Raw genomic sequence first — 21,052 nt, forward strand, 5'->3', positions numbered from 1 at the left:
AAAGTGATTATGCACATATCTGATTTGTAATCCTTACAAAAGCAAGAACTATTTTTTTTTTATTAAATGTGCTACATGGTACGATGTCTAAATGTGTGTAAAGCTGGTAGTATTTATAATTGCTTAACATTTAAGGAACAGGAATATACGTTTTTTTTTGTTTTTATGAATTACACTGACTAATAAGTAAAGTCAGGTAAAATTATAACAACATTCACAAGTATTCATAAAAGATCATAAGTACTAAATCATAATATTCATAATTTTAGTTTGTTTCTATAACATACAAAAAGTAATGTCGTCGCCGTGGCTAAGCCAAATGAAAACAAAGTATTATCGAAATATTTTTCATATTTATTTAATTTTCCTGAGTAACTTTATTTATATACTGTACCTACTACTGTTAGTGAACCTATGTAACACATGCTACCAGATTACAAAGTAACTTCTAAGACTATATTGTTTGTTTTATTTTACCCATATCATCTAGGCCAGCGGTCGGCAACCAGCGGCCCACGCATGCGGCCTGCGAACCTCTCACTTGCGCCCCGCGAGCCTCACTGGCTATGGGCCCGATCGGATTTTGAAATAGACATCTATTGGATATCTTTTAGTCATCACCAAGATACGATAACGATATGTTTAAGATCTAACCTGTCAAATTTACCATTTGCGCGATTCTGGAGATATCTTGAACGATTTCCACAGGATATGACTTAGAGATCCAATTCACATCTAATAGATATCTTACTCTATCTAACGTAAAAGTGACATAGGTTGCCCGAATTGCGCTGCAAAAGAGAACTAGTTGATATCTAAACTATAACGTATCTAGAATGGATCTAGTACGTGTCGTCTCTTGTGAATATCTTGAAGTTCGAATACGGCAGGAAGTGCTTACAAATATAACACGTCTTTATTGTCAAGGCGCTAGAGCGGTGTTCAGATATTTTTGAGTACCTTAGCCGCTCTAATTTATCTGATAGCGACTGCACTGTAATTAATCAACGGTATTGAACATAATACGCGTCAACTATTTAATGAACTAATGAAGTGAACTGCTAATCACTTTAATTAAAATCAGGAGCGAGTTAGATCGCAATTTAGGGTTCGCCGACTTACGGACCAATTCGAACAATACTTATGAGATGCCACAGCGATACGATACCGATGTATTTCAGTGTCTAAAGTGACGTTTATTGTTTAATTTGTATAATAATTACACTTAATTGTATCGGTAATAATGACAGATGACAACCTCCGACGCATAAACAGGGGTGTTACTTAAGGGGCCCACTGATTAACAGTCCGCCGGACGGTATCGGCCTGTCAGTTGTCCGGAACTGTCAAAATCTTGTTCTAACTGACAGGCCGATACCGTCCGGCGGACTGTTAATCAGTGGGCCCCTACGTTTGACCCCAATGTGTGTATGTGGCAATTCTTAGCTATGTTTGATAAAAATTCATCCAGCATTTTTCAGAGCTCTTTTCCAAAATTATGAAAAGGATTTTTTTTAATGAAATCTGAAAATAAATTAGATGGAAGTGACGGAACCCATTTATATTTTCTAACTTAAACTATGATAGTCATGCATATCGACCGTTGAAGTGAAAATCCTATAAAAGATCAGCGTATTCTATGGTTCATCAAACATGGAGCCGACTGTAGGTGAGTTAACTTTAACTATAGAGAAATATAGTAAAAATAGTGTTCACTCCATACATCAGTTCTGGTACAATAACGACTATTATTTTCACAGTCGACATCTAGCATAGTAGGTAGGTATACATAGTTATGTCTGACCATGGGGCTTTAAACCCAGGGCTAGATTTTACTCGCTAAACTAAGCTACTTTTACTATGGGAGCAACCCTCAAATCGGGGAAAATTTTTTGGCTTTTCCATAGAAAACGTCGACATCTGAGCCAAAATGTATGAAAAAGTAAAAAAAATCGGGATTTCGGGGTTGGTGCCATAGTAAAAGTAGCTCAGTTTAGCGAGTAGAATCGAGCCCTGGATTTAAAGCCCCATGGTCAGACACACATTGTATATCAAATCAAACCGAGGGATTTGACAAACAAAATTTTAAACAGTAGTATGCTTTCAGAGATATTGAGGAAAAACTTTATATCGCGAAATCTTCCGTCGTGAGTTTCTGACTGCCCGATTCGAGCTATAAGATACGTCAATTAAAAGATCTAGAAACAATATGGATTAGATGTGTCAGTGTCTGTGGCGCTTTTGTTTGAAGAAACGTCACATTGGACACTGACATAATAATTATATTTAATCCATATCGTTTCTAGATCTAATAACTGACGTATCTTAAAGTTCGAAACGGGTCGTTAATCTTCAGTTCCTTTCATCATTCCATAAATATATTTTTAATTCGACTTGTAGCAGTGTTACTGTTGTCCGCCCTTTGCGGCGTCCACTCCGCGTCCATTCCATCCAACTCGGACGAGCTGGACAAGTCGGACAGCACGCTGGAAGCACCGCTGGACTACGCGCTGGATAGCATACTGGAAAGCAAGTTGGACAGTGAACTTGATACAGACAATCTAAAGCAATCCGTGCTGGAAGGTGTGAAGAAACTTCTGGACTCTAAGCTTTCATCTTTGGCTAAGAATGGAGATCGAAGTGGTTCGGATGGTAAGTTTTAATGCCAAAACTTTCTTACGGATAACTCACGTTAGACCGGGCCGTGTCCGGGCCGGAGCTTCCGGAGCTTACTTTTCTATGACATGACAGGCGATCACGTGATGCTTTCCATAGAAAACGATGCGCCGGAAGCTCCGGCCCGGACACGGCCCGGTCTAACGTTAGCTTTACAGTTAGTTTCGATTTCTATGGTACAATTCAGTACATTATGTATGATACAAGTGCGAAAAATAGGAAATTCGAAACGAGTGTCGATAAATTAAAGCACGACCTAAGGGAGTGTTTTAAATCGATACGAACTTGCGAATTACCTAATTTCACATAATTATACTTATCGTACAACGTTTTACAGTATATAATGGCCTTTAAAATTTTCGATATAGTCACGTAATGTGCTAATTTTCGCACTAGCGCTGTAAAATAGCAATATGTACTGTAAATACTCTTTAATTATTGCACATATAAATAAAAGAAAACAAATATAGGTATAAGTCTCAGTGTTTGCCTGAATAAAGAATAGGTTAACTGAAAGAGATCCCTCTTAGGGATAAGTTCGCCTTCGTACTACACATTTTTGTTTTATCTGACGTAACCATTACTCCTTTCTTTTCGAACAATAAGGTGTTTACTTAAACTTACTTACTTACCTACTTACAAAATTATTAATAAGTCAAATTGAATTTTTTATTCGTAAATTATATATTCGTTTAATTGAATTTTTAGGTATTCCAAAACAACGACCCTTCAAACCGAAAAGCAGGATGCGCCCGATTTTAAATCGAAAAGACAGGACAAATCTGGAGTCAAACAGTTCAGAAGAAGATTCACAGAACTCCGAATTCGTCAAAATGTTGAAGACAGACGACCCTAATCAAGGTATTTTATAATTTGCATAAATCAATCTAAATTAAGTAAGTAAATACACTTTATTGCACCACAAAGAAAAATACAATAACAGATTTACAGTATAAATAAAGGCAACAACAGGCGGTCTTATCGCTGTAAGCGATCTCTTCCAGGCAACCTTGGGGTAGCGGGATATAAAGAATAGAAAACTTTTAAAACAAGCAGTGCAGTACATAATAATTTACAGGAATAAGAAGATTACACATTCGATCGAAATTAAGATGTATGGGAATAATTATTGACATATATTATGAAATATATATGGCATGTATTTTTTTTAGTAGTAGAAACACTTTTGTATGTAATTATAAACTTTATCGTAACACTTATATTTCAGTTTGTAGCCCTCATTCCTTTTTTGACATTTATAACAAATGAGTTAAAAAAAAGTTAAAATATACGAATTACAGACATTGGTGATGAAGAGTTAAGAGATGCTGTAGATGAGCTGCTAGAAGGAAACAAAAACAACGATGACACCTCATCTTCAGACGAGAGAACACCATATCCAGAACAATTAACAGATTACAATAGTGATGAAAAAATTAGCAAAGATTCTTATGATGATATTACTACACAGGTCAATAAAAACAGTAAAAGATATAGAAAAGGAAATAAAATTGACCACAGAAAAAATAGTAATAGTGTGTACGTAGAATCTTTAAGAAAATTTAATAAAAAGGATGATGTTGGTAATAATCTTAAGGTTATCTCAGATAAAAGGCTGAAATCTAATTTAAAAGATACCAATGGTTATGGCCTAGAACGTGCAAGTGACGCCGATGGTATAAGCGCAAACCGGAAAACTAAGCAAGTTAGAAATAACATTTTTTCAAATAGGCGAAACAAATATGTGAAAAAAAGGCCATATATCATAAAATACTCACAAAAACCACACAAAGTTGGTGATGGCAGTACAACTGATGGCATAAATTACATCAGTTATGACGAAAATGTGTCAGAAATGGAAACACCTACAAGCAGTCGTCATGATAAAAACGGCTACAATGATGAAATAAACACACTAACAAACTCAACTGATAAAAACGTTGGTTTTAGAAGAAAATTATTGAAAAATAACCTTAAACAATCCAGTAAAAAAGGCAAAGACCTACTCGATTTCAGTGAATCAGAAAAACAAGAAGACAGCTATGAAGATATCCTAGATAAATTAATAAAAGAGGATATCGAAACGGAAATTAGTGAAAACAAAAACCAGGAACTAATTGATCTCAAAGAAAAACCTAAACGAAAACTTGGCAAACATCACAATAATTATCGCCGTATCGGCCGTGAGAAACTCGAGAAAAACTATAATGATAAATATGAGCGAATCTCGAAACCAAAACCTACTGATTTAACAGTGACTAATGATCTTATTGATAGTAAAGAATCCTGGCTGGATAGTATATTAAAATTTGATAAAAAAGAGACTCAAAAAGAAACTCATCACGACATACCCTTACAATTAGGAAAACTAGATGAAGAAAATCAGAAACAAGCCGAGGATTATGACTCACGTTCGTCAATATCAAAAGAAAATAGTTACAATGAAGAATTAAATGATAACATCTATGCCAATAACTTTGATGAAAATAATGGTATAGTCAAAGATATCGCTTATGAAGAGAAAGAACATGACTTCCAGTTGAAAGATTTTATAAATAATAAAAAGAAAGCAAATAAGGTTAAACCAGACGAGAAAAAATATGACAAACGTATTCAAGAAGATATTAAGTTTAGGAATGAAGAATATTTAACTGCATCAGATAATGATGTAAATTCAAGGAGTGAAAGTGTTATGGGAAAATATTTGAAAGATGGAGATGATATATTTGAAAACGAAGATGATATAACTGAAAGGGATAGTGATGTAACTTATATGGACAAAATTAATAATACTGGCAAGAAAAAACATGTTACGAAAAACAAACTAAACACAGAAGAGGGTATAAATGTTTATAAAAAGGGTAAAAATAGTTGTCGTGAGAAAAAAGTCGAAAGTGACGAAACTAAAATAATACGTGATTTGATCGAAAGTAGGGAAGTTAAAAAGTCCTTTTCATTTTCGCTAAATTTCATATCTCAGTAAAACAAAATATACATGATCTCAATTAGCTTAGTACTTACAATATTACTTGTGTAAAGAATTACAAGAAGTATTTATTGAAAGATATGTTTTTAATATGTATGGAGTACCTACTTAGAAAAAAAAATTCTTATGGGCTTTATTTATTATTTTTATATCTCCTTGGATTTCACAGGCCTATAAATTATTCATTATTTATCTCTTAATTTATGTCAACTCTTAGGCTAGGAGATGTATAATATGAATATAAAAGTAAAATATAAAAACTATATTTATTATTATTACCATACTGATTAAAATTGACCAGGCAATGAATTTAAGGACTTGAATGATTATAGGTTAAGTTTGCAAATTAAGAAAATAACAAAAAAATGGGTGTTCATGATACTAATATTCGTAGAAATATTACGACATATTTTTTGGCAATATATTTTCATAATTTTACGGGAATTACTTATGTATTAAATTGGGGAAATATAAATGTTATACATGCTTAACATACGTATTTTTTTCTTATACCTATAAACACTTTTTTTACACTTAACCTAATCAAATTACCTATACCGGGTGTGGCCTGTAATACGAGCAAAAAATTAAACTGTAGGCTGTTCTCCTCATACTGACCAACATTTGTTCAGCAACTTTTAAAAATAACTTGTGGTTTGATTTTTAATACACTTTAAAGTTTATTCTAAGACGCGTAATGTATTGCGAAATTTGTTATGTTTAAGGCGTGACAAGCAACGTCAATCACAATGATATGGCGTGGCGATGGCGTTCATTGAAGATAATATTTATTTTGTATGAAAAATAGGGAGTCTAAACATTTCATATTTTTTTAAAGTTGTTGAACAAAAGTGTCACCGTTTGAGGAGTAGTTTATGTTATAATTATTTGCTCATGTTACAGGCCACACCCGGTATAATACTAGCGACCCTCCCCGGCTTTGCACGGGTACCTACATAAAACCTTAATTAATTACCATGTTATTAATAAAATTAAAGTTGTTAAGTAGTTGGTAAATGTGAAGTTAAATCATACTAGGTAATCAAATCATAGAAGCGGTGGTGGCCGAGTGGATATGACGCCCGACTTTCAATCCGGAGGTCGCGGGTTCAAATCCCGGCTCGTACCAATGAGTTTCTCGGAACTTATGTACGAAATATCATTTGATATTTACCACTAGCTTTTCGGTGAAGGAAAACATCGTGAGGAAACCTGCATACATCTGCGAAGAAATTCAAAGGAGCATGTGAAGTCCCCAATCCGCATTAAAATAATAAAAAAAGGTTAAAATAATAAAATTATTGTTGCAATTAACCCTGCACGTTGCAAATGACGCCATGTGTGTCAACAGTAAGTATTAATAAGTAATTTACTTAGAAATATATTATTATGATATTTTTTTATGACGCGAATGATGACATATATAGACGTCATTGCAGAATATGAGTAATATATGAATGCATATGAAAAATTAGAAAAAAATATATGTTCATGATATGTTTGGTTGTCACAACTAGTGATTGATATGGAAAAATAAGTTTTTGACAAAAAAAACATTTTTGGTACAAGCTTTTATCGCTGACTGTACTTTTCTTACAACAGACAACTAATACTCATCGAGACAATTCTAAAAACCCCCAACACAATTAGGTTGCGTTGTTTCATCACAGAGTTCCTATGGCCACCTCCTGTCTTCATCATCAGATCAGCTCGATGGTACCATAATATTGCATTGTCATCCGATATATACATGCATGCAAAATTTCAACTCAACCGGGAAGTGGATCAAATTTAACTTGCAAGATTTGATTACAGACCGACAAGGGGACAGGTGAAACTAAATAAAAGCTTGTAAAAATCCTATACTCCCATCTTTAAGGCCGCCAAGGCGCATATAACCCCTCTGTTATTGCGGGTATCCATGGGAAATCACTTACCATCATGCGATTCTACCTATATTCATCACGTCTGGCTGTTTGTGTGTTTGTTCGCGATAAACTCAGAAATGACTGAATGGATTTTCGTGCGGTTTTCACCTATCAATAGATTGATTCCTGAGAAAGGTTTGAGTGTATAATTTGCTAACCCGTGCCACAGAATAAATAATACCCGTAGTACTAGGTACAGAAGACTTACTCTCTAACAAAACGCGTCTGTCACGATCAGCACAGATATGGCCTCTAGGTGGCGACAGCGCCACGCGCGGCTTATGGCAAACCCCAAAATTGGGGTCGAACGGATGTACTTTTAGCTACCTGTAGCAAAGCGACGAAATCGCGGAGTGAGACACGCCTGCCCGTGCGAAGCCTAGGCGGACGCTAGTTAAAAATAATCTGTTAAAGTAAAACCAAGTAAAACCAAGTAAAACCACTAGTTAATACTTACCTTTGTAAAAAGTGAGTAATACTTTGGTAATATGTGGCGTTATCTATGAAAAGGGCACTTATTGTTGATGGAGCTTACGCCATTATTAACGATGCTCCGATATAAATACAATGCCGCGCGACGCTATGCGGCGTAAGCGCCATCGACAATAAGATCCCTTTTCATAGATAATGCCCCATATTACAATAACATGTTTTGATATTATATTTATTTTAAGCCATACTAATTGTTATTTTACTGCATTTATGTAAATAAATCGAGTAATCAACATGCAGGTATAAAAAACCAGCTGTTTTTGAAGTTGGTATCAGATCTTAAAGGCATTCGAGGTAACAACATTTAAAATGAATTTCTTCTACATTTTTCTTCTGATAGCCACTGTAATGGTAAGTTTTTATTTTTATTCTACTATTTTAATACTAATTTATAGTGATACTGAAATGTCGTCGGCTAAAGTCGTAATTAAACGTGGTTTGCAACTGTGGGTATTTTCGGCTAAGGTAGCAAATCCCTAATTTAATTTATTTGGATTTACGAGGTTTGCTACTTTAGCCGATATATTATGTAAATAGCTACCTGCGTACCTAGAATCTGTAACGGATCACTAACTCGTCTTTAATTGAATTTAATGAGTGACTCGTTAATAAATATGAGGATATTGTATAAGGTATGTTTACTTTTCACTTGAGTTTTATCATCATCATCATCATCATATCAGCCAGAGAACGTCCACTGCTGGACATAAGCCTTCCCCAAAGAGTGAGTTTTATACTTAATTAAAAATTTTATTTAAAAAAGTCACATAACAAAGGTTATGAATTTTTATACGTCTTATTTTGAGAGCTTTATAGGTAAAATACGGCATTTATGTATATAAAAGATATACGCAGTGGTAACATTAAACTAAATTAATAACAATTTAATTTAGTTTTATTTTATAGATAAGTTAGTTTATTTTCATTTTTAATATTTGTATCTACCTTATCAATAAACATTTCAACAGATAATAGAAATTTCAAGAATTAATAACTAGTTTAAATCTAAAATAGGCCCTTGAGGCATTTTACCATGGATGCTGGCAGCATTTCCCCGCTGTATCGCAATGCTGATACGTTGTGCGAGGAAGCCTTTAAGTGTAGCACTTCCACAGCCACACTCCGTCACTTGCCAAGTCGTTTAATAAGAATTTACTTGGACTTTCAATTACGTCCGTCTAATCTATGTCACAGAATAAATAATAGTACTTTCTAGGTACAGAAGACACGCAACAAAACGCGTCCTTAGAGAGCCACTATGAGGGTGGCATTTGTAAAAACCCTCTATAAATGTAAAGAATTAAAAAAAAACTCGTCTGTTAAAGGTATATATATGGCCGCTAGGTGGCGACAGCGCCACGCGCGGCTTATGGCTAGCCACCAAAATTGGTGTGGAACGGATGTACTTTTAGCTAATACCTGTAGCAAAGCGACGAAATCGCGGAGTGAGCCACGCCTGTCTAAATATGTCCTGTATTTAATTAACTGGTTAGGTTTGAGGTAAATAAATGTATTTTGTAAAAATTTGTTTGTGTTGTTGTTTGTTTTGTGTTTTGGGTTGTCCTTAAACTACGCCCAAGACCACCGGTGGACGGGCAGCAGCGTCCTTCAGATTCGGTGTACTCGACTGCGATCGCCAACCCGCCTGCCAAGCGTGGCGATTCATTCACCCACCATAAGGGGGAGGCCTATGTTCAGCAGTGGACGTCTTATGGCTGAGATGATGATGATGAAATGTTTTTTTTTTCTTTCTTTCAATTTGTTTGACTTTCACAGATGGCGCTAGCATCGGTCGAGAGTTGTAAGCTTAAATATGGAGGGTGTGGTTTAAAAGGTGAGTTTAAAAAACCGGATAAGTGCGAGTCGAACTCGCCCACCTAAGGTTCCGTATTTTTTAGTATTTGTTATTATAGCGGCAACAGAAGTACATCATCAGATACAGCCTGGTGACAGACATATTGACAGTGGAGTAAGAGGGTCCCGTTTTTACTCTTTGGGTACGGAACCCTAAAAACTGACATTAAAATAACCCCCGACGCAAAAATAGGGGTGTTATACGTTTGACGCCAATGTCTGTCTGTCTGTATGTCTATGGCATCGTAACTCTCGAACGGATGGACCAATTTTGATGCGGTTCTTTTTATGTGAAAGCCATTGACATAGATATCTAGAGAAAGGCCTTACGGGCAAGGCAATAATAATGAGGCATGACAGGGGCCAGAACAGCGGTGTGACACCGCTGCAACGCGATTGGTTGATGAGTTCGCATCAGGCACGTGATTGGTTGCAACTAGTTGCGCTAGGCTGCACAATTGGCTCGAATTCGCGAGTGACACCTCTGAACTAGTACCATTTTTAGTGCCTGTAAGGCCAGTCCTTAAGATATGTATATAAGTCAATGGTGAAAGCTAGTTTCCTTACCGTGGTTAATAGCTATGTTTGGTAGAACCACTTTTCGATTTCCGATTAAGCAGAAATATTGCATTCATATGTAAATTGGATGACAATGCCATATTATGATGACATGGAGCTGATCTGATGATGGAGACAGGAGGTGGCCATAGGCACTCTGTGATAAAACAATGCAAACTAATTGTATTTAGGGTTTTACCATGGTCTCTATGAGTATTAGTTGCCTGTGGAAAGAAAAGTACAGTCAGCGATAAAAGCTTATACCAGAGATATATTTTTGACAAGAACTTATTTACCTACCTATAATTAAGTTTTTTTTTTGTTTTCACAGATAAATACTGCAAATGTGAAAAAGTGAAACCCAAGAAAACCAAAAAGAGTTGCTGAATGCTGAATATATTAACAAACATTGTGTATTAAACTAATTTTAGTGTTAAAAAAAATTCCAATAATATTTATAAATCAATTTTTTACCTGTTTCATTTAAAAAAATAAGTCCATCAGAGACACCGGAGGTGATAGAAATAGACCAAGAATAGTCTACAGCGATTTTGATAGCCCACGCAGTGCAAGTGTTATTTCTACGTCATAATTTTATAGAAGTTTGACGTTTAAAATGACGCACTGCGTGGCCTATTAAAATCGCTGCAGACTTTCCTCGGTCTGACTCTACTTGGAAGTAATACTTCTATCTTCTACCTATAGTTGGCGAGATATGGTCGCTGTGTCAAATTTTTTAAGGTTTCAGTTACCCCAAACCACTCTGAAAATCCTAATCCTATCCAAATATAATCCTAATATAAGATTGGACCCGGTTATGTCCTTAAACTACGTCCAGGACCCGGGTATGTCCTTAAACCACGTCCAAGACCACCGGTGGACGGGCAGCAGCGTCTCTCAAATTCGGTGTAGGTACTCGACTGCGATCGCCAACCCGCCTGCCAAGCGTGGCGATTATGGCATTAACCCCCCAAAAAAGGGGGAGGCCTATGTTCAGCAGTGGACGTCTTATGGCTGAGATGATGGTGATGATGATAATATTTAATATCTTTTGTACCTACTACATGTATGCAATTATGGAAGAATAAAGAATAAAGAAAAAAAATTTCAGGTCATAGGTATGGTAATTATAACCCGTACCTACGGGTATCGGCTTCCATTCGATTTTCCCATACAATGTATGAATAGGGCCAATTTTTTCCATATCACATTAAATCAACAGCATATAAACATCACTTCACAAAAAATAACTACGCAAACAGAGACACAATAAAATAATATATGTACTATATACTTATTTATTTATAAGGCAGATACAAACGTTAAAAATAAAAATAAACTAACTTATCTATAAAATAAACCTAAATTAAAACTAGTTCGCCTTTGTACATAACATTTTTATTTTTGTTTTGTTTTTGTCCATTTTATGTAAACCTGTTTATGTGCAATAAAGTGACATACATACATACATACATACATACAAAACTAAAAACTAAAACTAAATAAAATAAAATATAATTAAAAATATATGTACTTAGTTCTTCATTGCTATATTTTTTCATACCTACTATACCATTCATACCATACATATATAACTGTTATTCTGCCAATGTTCTTGTAAAAATGTTATCTTTTGTACATGTTTTGCCAATATTACAGTGTTTCTATTCCATTATATTCTATGCTAATTTCAGGCTTAACTCGGCTAATATTTCTAGGTAGATATATTTGGAGGGTAACGTATATGTACGTACGTGACTAAAATTCAAAAGACCAAATTAATATTTACCATTTACTTTTTCTACAATAGTCCCAATGCCTGCTGTGACCGGTTCATGGGTGTTTATTGTTGCGCCTGTGAACGGGTTCCAGCAGGCGTTCTACATGACTTTAAAGCTCTCCAAGGGGCCTCTACGTGTTGGATCTATATCCCCACGCAAGCCTATCAAAAGACCGGGATTTATAGGCCCGTGAAATCCAAAAATGAAGTACAAATAATAATAATAATAAAGGTAGCAAATATCGTACATCAAAAACTGGCTCTTAAACACAATCTTATACCACACAGTAACACATAACTACAAATATAGCCTACAAACATTCTAGAAAATGAAACCCATAAAATGTACTTTGACCGCGCCATACTCACCGACAGGATATAACCTTGACTGACAAAATACATAAAATCACTTACCTAATAGATATCTCTGTCCCCAACACCCACAACCTACATAAAACTATTAGGTACTGAAAAAGTACAAAAATATACTGACCGTAAAGATGAAGTTACCAGGATCTGGAATCAGGAAAAAGTATACATTGTCCCCATAGTTTTGTCAACCTCTGGTGTAATCCCTAAATACCTCCACCACAGTCTGAAACTTATTGACCTGAAACCAAATACAGTTACAGAAAGCAGCTCTTAATACTTGCAGAAGTTTCTGCAAGAGGATGAAAAAAATAATCTAACTTGATTGATTGCACATATCATCTACTTGGTTCCGGCCCGTAGATAATATTAATTAGGTACCAGCTTAGGCTGAGAAAGAGAAATCTTGTAGAAAACCATAATAATAACAGTTCTTTATTGACAGGTAAACACCTATTTTAAACAATTAAGTACAGTGTAAAAATACAACAACACAAAGAATAAAATAGTAAAAATGTAAAATACACGCAAAAAATACCTAAAATTAATAATAATTAGGCAGTCACGGTCAGGATCGTCACTTCGTGTTCCTCTCACGGTACACCGATACCCAGTATTTTTTACGTGTTTCGGTGGCTGCCATTCCTCAATCCACCAACGGAGCGGCAGCTGGCGTCCACGAGGGTTCATCATACAAAGCCGTTAACCACTACGAGTTATCGGCGGGAGGCGATTGCTTAATGGAAATCTGTTCGTCACTCGCGGTCGAATTATTTACATTCTTGTATTCCAAAACAAATACCATCCTCTGCTGTTAGTAAACAGATTATATTTCAGGTATGATGGAACAATAATTGTTTTGTTTCAAGCTTCTTTAAATAGCGAACACTGATGATTGAATCTTCATTCGAGTGAGAAAGCTTGTTCAGTATAGAACTGTGTTCAGATATAGATTTTACTTTGTTTGTAATTTTGTACAATAATTTTATAGTTTTTAGGGTTCCGTACCCAAAAGGTAAAACGGGACCCTATTACTAAGACTTCGCTGTCCGTCCGTCCGTCCGTCCGTCCGTCCGTCTGTCACCAGGCTGTATCTCACGAACCGTGATAGCTAGAGAGTTGAAATTTTCACAGATGATGTATTTCTGTTGCCGCTATAACAACAAATACTAAAAACAGAATAAAATAAAGATTTAAATGGGGCTCCCATACAGCAAACGTGATTTTTGAACAAAGTTAAGCAACGTCGGGCGGGGTCAGTACTTGGATGGGTGACCGTTTTCTTTTTGCATTTTTTTCCGTTTCTTTTTTTCCTTTATGGTACGGAACCCTTCGTGCGCGAGTCCGACTCGCACTTGCCCGGTTTTTTATTTAAGTGAAGATTATTAGTACTTAATAAGTCACGTGCAAAACAAGTGACATTGTCGCAGCAAAGTTGACGCAGTAAAGGAGCCGAAGGAATTTGAAGTTTGAACATTGAACATACATTGTTATTTAACTACTATAGAAATATTTATATGTTTCGACAAAATGAAATTAATTATTATCATGCTTACAATTTCGTTACTATACTGCAAAACGTAATTCACGACCAAAAAAAGTAAGGAAATGTTGCCACTGCAATAACTTGTTTGTAAAATAGTAAATTCATTTTGATAAATAAACACGCTAAGATAATTTATTCATTAGTAATTTTACTCCTACTATTTAAAAAAGTACTTTTATTCACTTATTTGTACGTAAATACAAGACGCGCTAGTAAAAAGTGGCAACATTTCTTACTTTTTTTGGTCTTGAATTACGTTTTGCAGTATAGTAACGTAGTATTGTAAGCACGATCATAATTAATTTCATTTTTTCGAAAAATAATGAAAATAATTAATTTCATTTTGTCGAAATATATAAATATTTCTATAGTAGTTAAACATAACAATGTATGTTCAATGTTCAGTCTCGGTCTTACATTTATTTATTTAATCTTTATTGCACAAAAGAAAAATCTTATAGTACAAAAGGCGGACTTAATGCCATAAGGCATTCTCTACCAGTCAACCTTAAAACTAAGCAGAGAGACTACATTTGTAAGTTTTATTTTATTTTACAGTACATATGGGGTTATTTTACCGCACTAGTGCTAATTCACATTACGCTACTATGTTGAAATTTCAGCCCAGGTACTTCCGGCAACCTCCCGCAACGACAGCCAGCATCATGAGCAGACTCCGACAGAGGCGAGGACTTCGTGTCAACAGGGGAGCCAGTTTAAGTTCTGGGACAGCAATTTCCGTATGCCGTCCCAGAATTTCGTCTGGTGTCCCCTGTTGTTGTAGGACACCTTTTTCATATCATGTTAGATGTGTAATTTAGTCATAAGATGTATTGAACGCTCGAAATGGGCAAAATTGTTCATACCTTTATAACATGTTATACTTATTACACAATTTTGACTGTAAAATCTTATCATGTCATACCTTATCTTATGAACCTCGCTGTTTGTCATCTTATATTATCTTATCTTATCCTATATTATCTTATCTTATCTTATCCTATATTATCTTATCTTATCTTATCTTATCTTATCTTATCTTATCTTATCTTATCTTATCTTATCTTATCGGCCCTGGTACTTCTGGAATCCCCCCGCAACGACAACCAGCATCATGAGCAGACTCCGACAGAGGCGAGGACTTCGTGTCAGCAGGGGAGCCAGTTTAAGTTCTGGGACAGCGATTTCCGTATGCCGTCCCAGAATTTCATCTGGTGTCCCCAACAGGGGTGTTGTTGTATGACACGTTTTTCATATCATGTTAGATGTGTAATTTAGTCATGATGTATTGTACGCTCGAAATGGGCAAAATTGTTCATACCTTTATAACATGTTATACTTTTTACACAATTTTGACAGTAAAATCGTATCTTATCTTATCTTATGCACGTCGGTGTTTGTTATCTTATCTTATCTTATGTACCTCAAGCATAATCATGAACAGACTCTAACAGAGGCGTCTTCGTGTCATACAACAGAGGACACCGGTTCAGGAACGGCGTTTACCGTACGGCCCCACTCCACGGCTTCCCTGGACATACCGAGGTACATGATATATGGACCATACGGTAAATCCCGTCCCGGAGCTTGTGTTGAACGTCCAGAACCGGAAAACACCGAGGGCCCCTGGCAGTACCACAATCAAGAACTGATGCGCCCTATGACCGCTTCATTTCTTGTACGCTCGAAATGGGCAGAATTGTTGATAGAGTCTGGCTAGCCAAAAATTGTTGACAGATATTTCGTTGTTGTATCACCAATTGTCTATGATTTAAAAAAAAGCTAAAAGTGAGTTGTCAATTTATGTCATTCATTCAAATTGTTTGCGGTTTATAAAGGGTTTATTGTAAATAATATTAATAATTTCTATACTGAGTGATGTTCGCAAACTATTATTTAAGCTCGTAAATAATTACGACAATGTGCGAAGTCGACGTGTAGCGTTGTATAACGAAAAACTGCAATGTTTACAACTCCTAACCAAATGTAAACAAATTAGGAGGTTGGTGCTCTATAAATATTTTGATACTTTAAGTACTAGTTCTAACATTTGCCTATTACTTTGATTAAGTACGTGAATTTATTGATGCCTGAATCTCATAAATAGGACAAGTGTATAAAAAAACGGATAAACTAAAAGTTCTGAAAAATATCTATAAAATCTAAATATTGGAACGTAAACATATGTGTATGTTGTTGACTGTACTTTCAATAGTGGTAGAAATTATGTAAGCTGACTTTGAGTGCACGTAAACTTTTATTTAGCTTATTTCCATAGGTACCTTACTTGTGCACAGAATACCAAAAATATTATCTAGTATCAAAACTATAATTCCTACTAAGCAAAGTGTGACCAGCCCAAGATTTTTTGAATTTCCCGCCAATTATTTAGGTAAAATTTCAGTAGCCAGACTCTACTTCTTTATATTTATAATATGTTTACACAATTTTGACAGTAAGATCTTATCTTATCTTATCTGATCTTATCTTAGCTTATCTGATCTTAGCTTATCTCTTCTCTTCTCATCGCATCTCATCTCATCTTATCTTATCTTGAGTCCGAGAGAGGCGAGGACTTCGTGTCGCCAGTTCAGGAACGGCGTTTACCGTACGGCCCCACACCACGGCTTCCCTGGACATACCGAGGTACATGATATACGGACCATACGGTATATCCCGTCCCGGAGCTTGTGTTGAACGTCCAGAACCGGAAAACACCGAGGACCCCTGGCAGTACCACAATCAAGAACTAATGCGCGCTATGACCGCTTCATTTATTGTACGCTCGAAATGGGCAGAATTGTTGATACTTCTTTATTGTATTTATAACATGTTATACTGCTTTTTACACAATGTTGACAGTAAAATCTTATCTTATCTTAACTTATCTTACCTTATCTTATCTTATCTTATGTGCCTGAAGCATAATCATAAACAGACTCCGACAGAGGCGCCTTCGTGTCATACAACAGGGGACACCGGTTCAGGAGCGGCGTTTACCGTACGGCCCCACTCCACGGCTTCCCTGGACATACCGAGGTACATGATATACGGACCATACGGTAAATCCCATCCCGGAGCTTGTGTTGTACGTCCAGAACCGGAAAACATCGAGGACCCCTGGCAGTACCACAATCAAGAAGTAATGCGCCCTATGACCGCTTCATTTATTGTACGCTCGAAATGGGCAGAATTGTTGATACCTTTATATTTTTAACATGTTATACTTTTTACACGATTTTGATTGTAAAACCTTATCTTATCTTATCTTGTCTTGTCTTGTCCTATGACCGTTTCACCGGTAACAAATGACTGGGATAAATGATAGCGTTATGGCATTAAGTCCGCATTTTGAAAGGTTTTTATTTTGCGCATGAAGTTTTATTTCGGTATTATTTGTAGGTACCTATTGTTTTCTGTGTGAGGTGTGCAATACAGAGTATTTGTATTGTATTGTATTGCATTGTATTGCATTGTATTGCATTGCATTGCATTGCATTGTATTGTATTGTGTATTGTATTAAATAAATAAATACAATAAAATGACGTGTATCTGTAGGTATATCTAATCCTTTAATATTAAAGTTAACTTCGTTAAACGTTACAACGTTACATTTCGGACGAGTTAACGGAAGTTGACGTCTTAAATTAACGTTAACACGTAACTATACATTTTTAGGGTTCCGTACCTCAACAGGAAGAAACGGAACCCCTATAGGATCACTCGTGGGTCTGTCTGTCACAGGCTATTTTATCGAAAACTACGGGACCAATTAAGTTGAAATTTGGTACACATATGTAAATTAGTGACCCAAAGATGGACATGTTTTTTTTTATAATTTTAAAATGCTTAGGTTCGAAGTTATTAAGAAAATAACCAAAAAATGACCATTCCCCTTTATCTCCGAAACTACTGAGTCTAAAATTTGGTAAAAAATACATAAAACAATTCTTTACCTATAGATGACAGGAAAACCTGTTACAAAGGTGCAGTCAAGCGTGAGTCGGACTTATGTACGGAACCCTAGAAACGCGAGTCCGACTCGCACTTGGCCGGTTTTTTTATATTGTTGCCTCTTCAACAATTTGTTGATATCTTTATCGTCGTAATTATATTTCCACATAACAATAAAGATAAAAAATGCAAGTGTTAGAAAAAACAGATATAATCGATACCTATCCATAGATTACATTCGATAAAACTCATCAGGTGTTCTGATTTTACAACATTTATAAAGATTAGGTTATGATTTATTAGCTTATTTTTTTTAATCTATGAATTTTTTTTTATCATTCCACATAATTATGACAGTTTATTAGCTTATTATTTACTTACCTCCCACTTCCACGAGGTCCAAGTTGTGTGCAGAGCGGCTACCGCGAAAACCGAAATTCGCAAATTGCGAGGATCTTTCTCTTTTACTCCAACGAAGGCGTAATTAGAGTGACAGAGAAAAATCCCCGCAATTTGCGAACTTCGATTTTCGCGGTTATAGCCCAGAAATCGCGAAGCGTCTGGTTGAACGACGAGCAGGCGGCTACATCTCACACAACGTATCAGCATTGCGATACAGCGAGGAAATGCCGCCAGCATCCTAGGTACAATGTCTCACTCAAGGGCCTATTTTAGATTTAAGCTAGTTACCTATTACCTTATTTAATATATATATTTTAGTAGTAGTAGTAGTAATCACTTTATTGTACACAACACAGGTTTACAAAAATAAATTACAGTAACGGAAGTACAAAGGCGAACTTATCCCTATAAGGGATCTCTTCCAGCTAACCTTCGATTAGATGAGAGGAAAACTCCAGTCAGGTCAGATAGACAAACTTACGGGATGTACAGTAATATTTAGAAAAAGTAAACTAACGTATTGTCAACTCATAAAATACATAAATAATATTATCGAATAAAATACATAAAATACATTTTATGTGAATAAATGCATTTTTTTACTACCTACTACATATATAATAAAAGTAGCTGCTGAACTATACAATACCTGCTCTCTAAGGCTGCATTAACTTTTTCCTCAGAGAGTTAGAGGGACGCGCGGCATAATCCATACTATACTATATAATATTATAAGAGCGAAAGTGTTTCTGTCTGTCTGTCTGTCTGTCTGTCTGTCTGTTTGTTACCTCTTCACGCTTTAGCCGCTGAACCGATTTATTTGAAATTTGGTATAAAGATTATTTGAGTCCCGGAGAAGGACATCAGGATAGATTTTATGTCGGAAATCATCCCTGAGACTGTGCAAAGGGGGGTGGAACTTAAAGAGTTAATGCATTGCCTAATAATTGAAGTAAGCAACGCGCGAATTGAATGATTGCTATTAGCATTATCCAGGCGCTATACGTACTTTAGCTGCTGTCACTAATTCCACGCAGAAGAAATCGCGGGCAAACGCTAGTATTATAATATGTATAGCGATTTAATTACTTAAGTACAGATTGCTAAATAATTTTAATCAGCTCATTACTGATTAGAATAAATCTTATCATCGGGCCGTATTATTAATGAACAGTAGTTGTCAGTCAGTGTTGTCTTAAAAATGGTGAAGTCGGCTGTGTTCTTTCTAGCGGGGCTTGCCCTGGCTTCAGGTAGCTATACATTTATTCTTCTATAGAGAAATGAGTAAGCTAAAACTCTAAGCCTTAAGGATGACTCTCGCTAGACTGGGCCGGAGCATTCGCCATTCGTTTTCTATAGAAAGCACCACGTGATGACCGATCAGTCGTCATAGAAAATGACATATCGGACGCCCAAGCCCGGGCTCGCCTTTATTGGCTACAATAGTCCTGTCATTGATGATAGTTCGATCCCAATAGAGACTTACTTTCGCTGGCTCAGCGACCCGAAGTGAATCTTGGCCTCCGACACTATAGTCAGTATCTTTAGTATAAAAGTAAACAAACAATGTGTAGATTTTCGGGTATTATACTTAATCGCCTGGATCAGTATCTGAACGACCAGACTATAGCCTACATTATTTGATCGTATAATGTTTTCTTCTACTCTCAGCTGGCATCAGGAGCCATTTGAGGGTAGATTTTGTTTACGTTTTAAATACCTAAAGATACAGAGTATAGTTCGCCATTCGTTCCTGTCCTGTGCGATCTCACGCCTGCATTCAGCCGCTTGGATGTCACACAGGTATTCTTGGACCAATAGAGACTATTGTTTATTATTACCGTGGTATGTACTGCTGAAAACACCCAGACACCAACTACGCAAAATAGTAGGATTAATCACAGGACATAACACACTAAACAAACACCTACAAAATATGGGTAAAACAGACAGCCCCAGATGCAGAGCGTGCATGAAAGATAAAGACCTGCAAAACACATACTACACTGTAAGCAGGTAGAAGCATACAGGAACCAATACCTAGGGACAGTAGGGACTCCATGCACACTGAAGGAGGCAGTAAGCAACCTGAAGATACTGCTAGGTTTCGTGGAGGAACTAGAGAAGTGCTACTAGCTACGGAAGTAGTGTCATAGGGTGCAAATTTTGGTATCGGATGAATTCACTTGACACAGATGTAATATACGTAAAGCTAAGCTAACACAGCCCGGTAGCCAAACGCCAGCCCCTGGCAGGTAGACAGGGGGGGCAGTTAAAGATTCACGCCGGCGCGCTTCAGAATAAAAATCATATCGGCTTCTATATACGTAACACCTCGAGTGTGGTATCATTTTCTGATAAATCGGGTATGAGGAATTCATTTTTGTGAGATTGAATGTATGGTGCTGCGCTAGACATGAATGAAAGCTGCGTCGAGATGATACGTATAAAGAGGCCGATATGATTTTTTTTCTGAAGCGCGGCGGCGTGTATCTTTAACTGCCCC

General features: G+C 36.2%; 1 protein-coding gene across 1 annotated transcript; it reads left to right on the forward strand.

Moving 5' to 3' along the window:
* The first annotated feature begins 1,653 nt into the window (after nucleotides 1-1,653).
* On the forward strand, nucleotides 1,654-14,973 carry LOC134677665 (general transcription factor 3C polypeptide 5-like). Its single transcript, XM_063536126.1, has 6 exons — nucleotides 1,654-1,669; nucleotides 2,401-2,652; nucleotides 3,385-3,537; nucleotides 3,978-4,160; nucleotides 4,530-5,516; nucleotides 14,813-14,973. The coding sequence occupies exons 1-6, from the start codon at nucleotides 1,654-1,656 to the stop codon at nucleotides 14,971-14,973; spliced, it is 1,752 nt and encodes a 583-aa protein (XP_063392196.1).
* Nucleotides 14,974-21,052: the final 6,079 nt, after the last annotated feature.

The sequence above is a fragment of the Cydia fagiglandana genome, chromosome 26 (genome assembly GCF_963556715.1).
Source record: "Cydia fagiglandana chromosome 26, ilCydFagi1.1, whole genome shotgun sequence".
Classification (NCBI taxonomy): domain Eukaryota; kingdom Metazoa; phylum Arthropoda; class Insecta; order Lepidoptera; family Tortricidae; genus Cydia; species Cydia fagiglandana.

Coding starts and splice junctions, on each gene's coding strand:
- LOC134677665 (XM_063536126.1), top strand. Junction 3,538..3,977: donor GACAGACGACCCTAATCAAG/GTATTTTATAAT, acceptor TACGAATTACAG/ACATTGGTGATGAAGAGTTA. Junction 4,161..4,529: donor TACACAGGTCAATAAAAACA/GTAAAAGATATA, acceptor AAAATGTGTCAG/AAATGGAAACACCTACAAGC.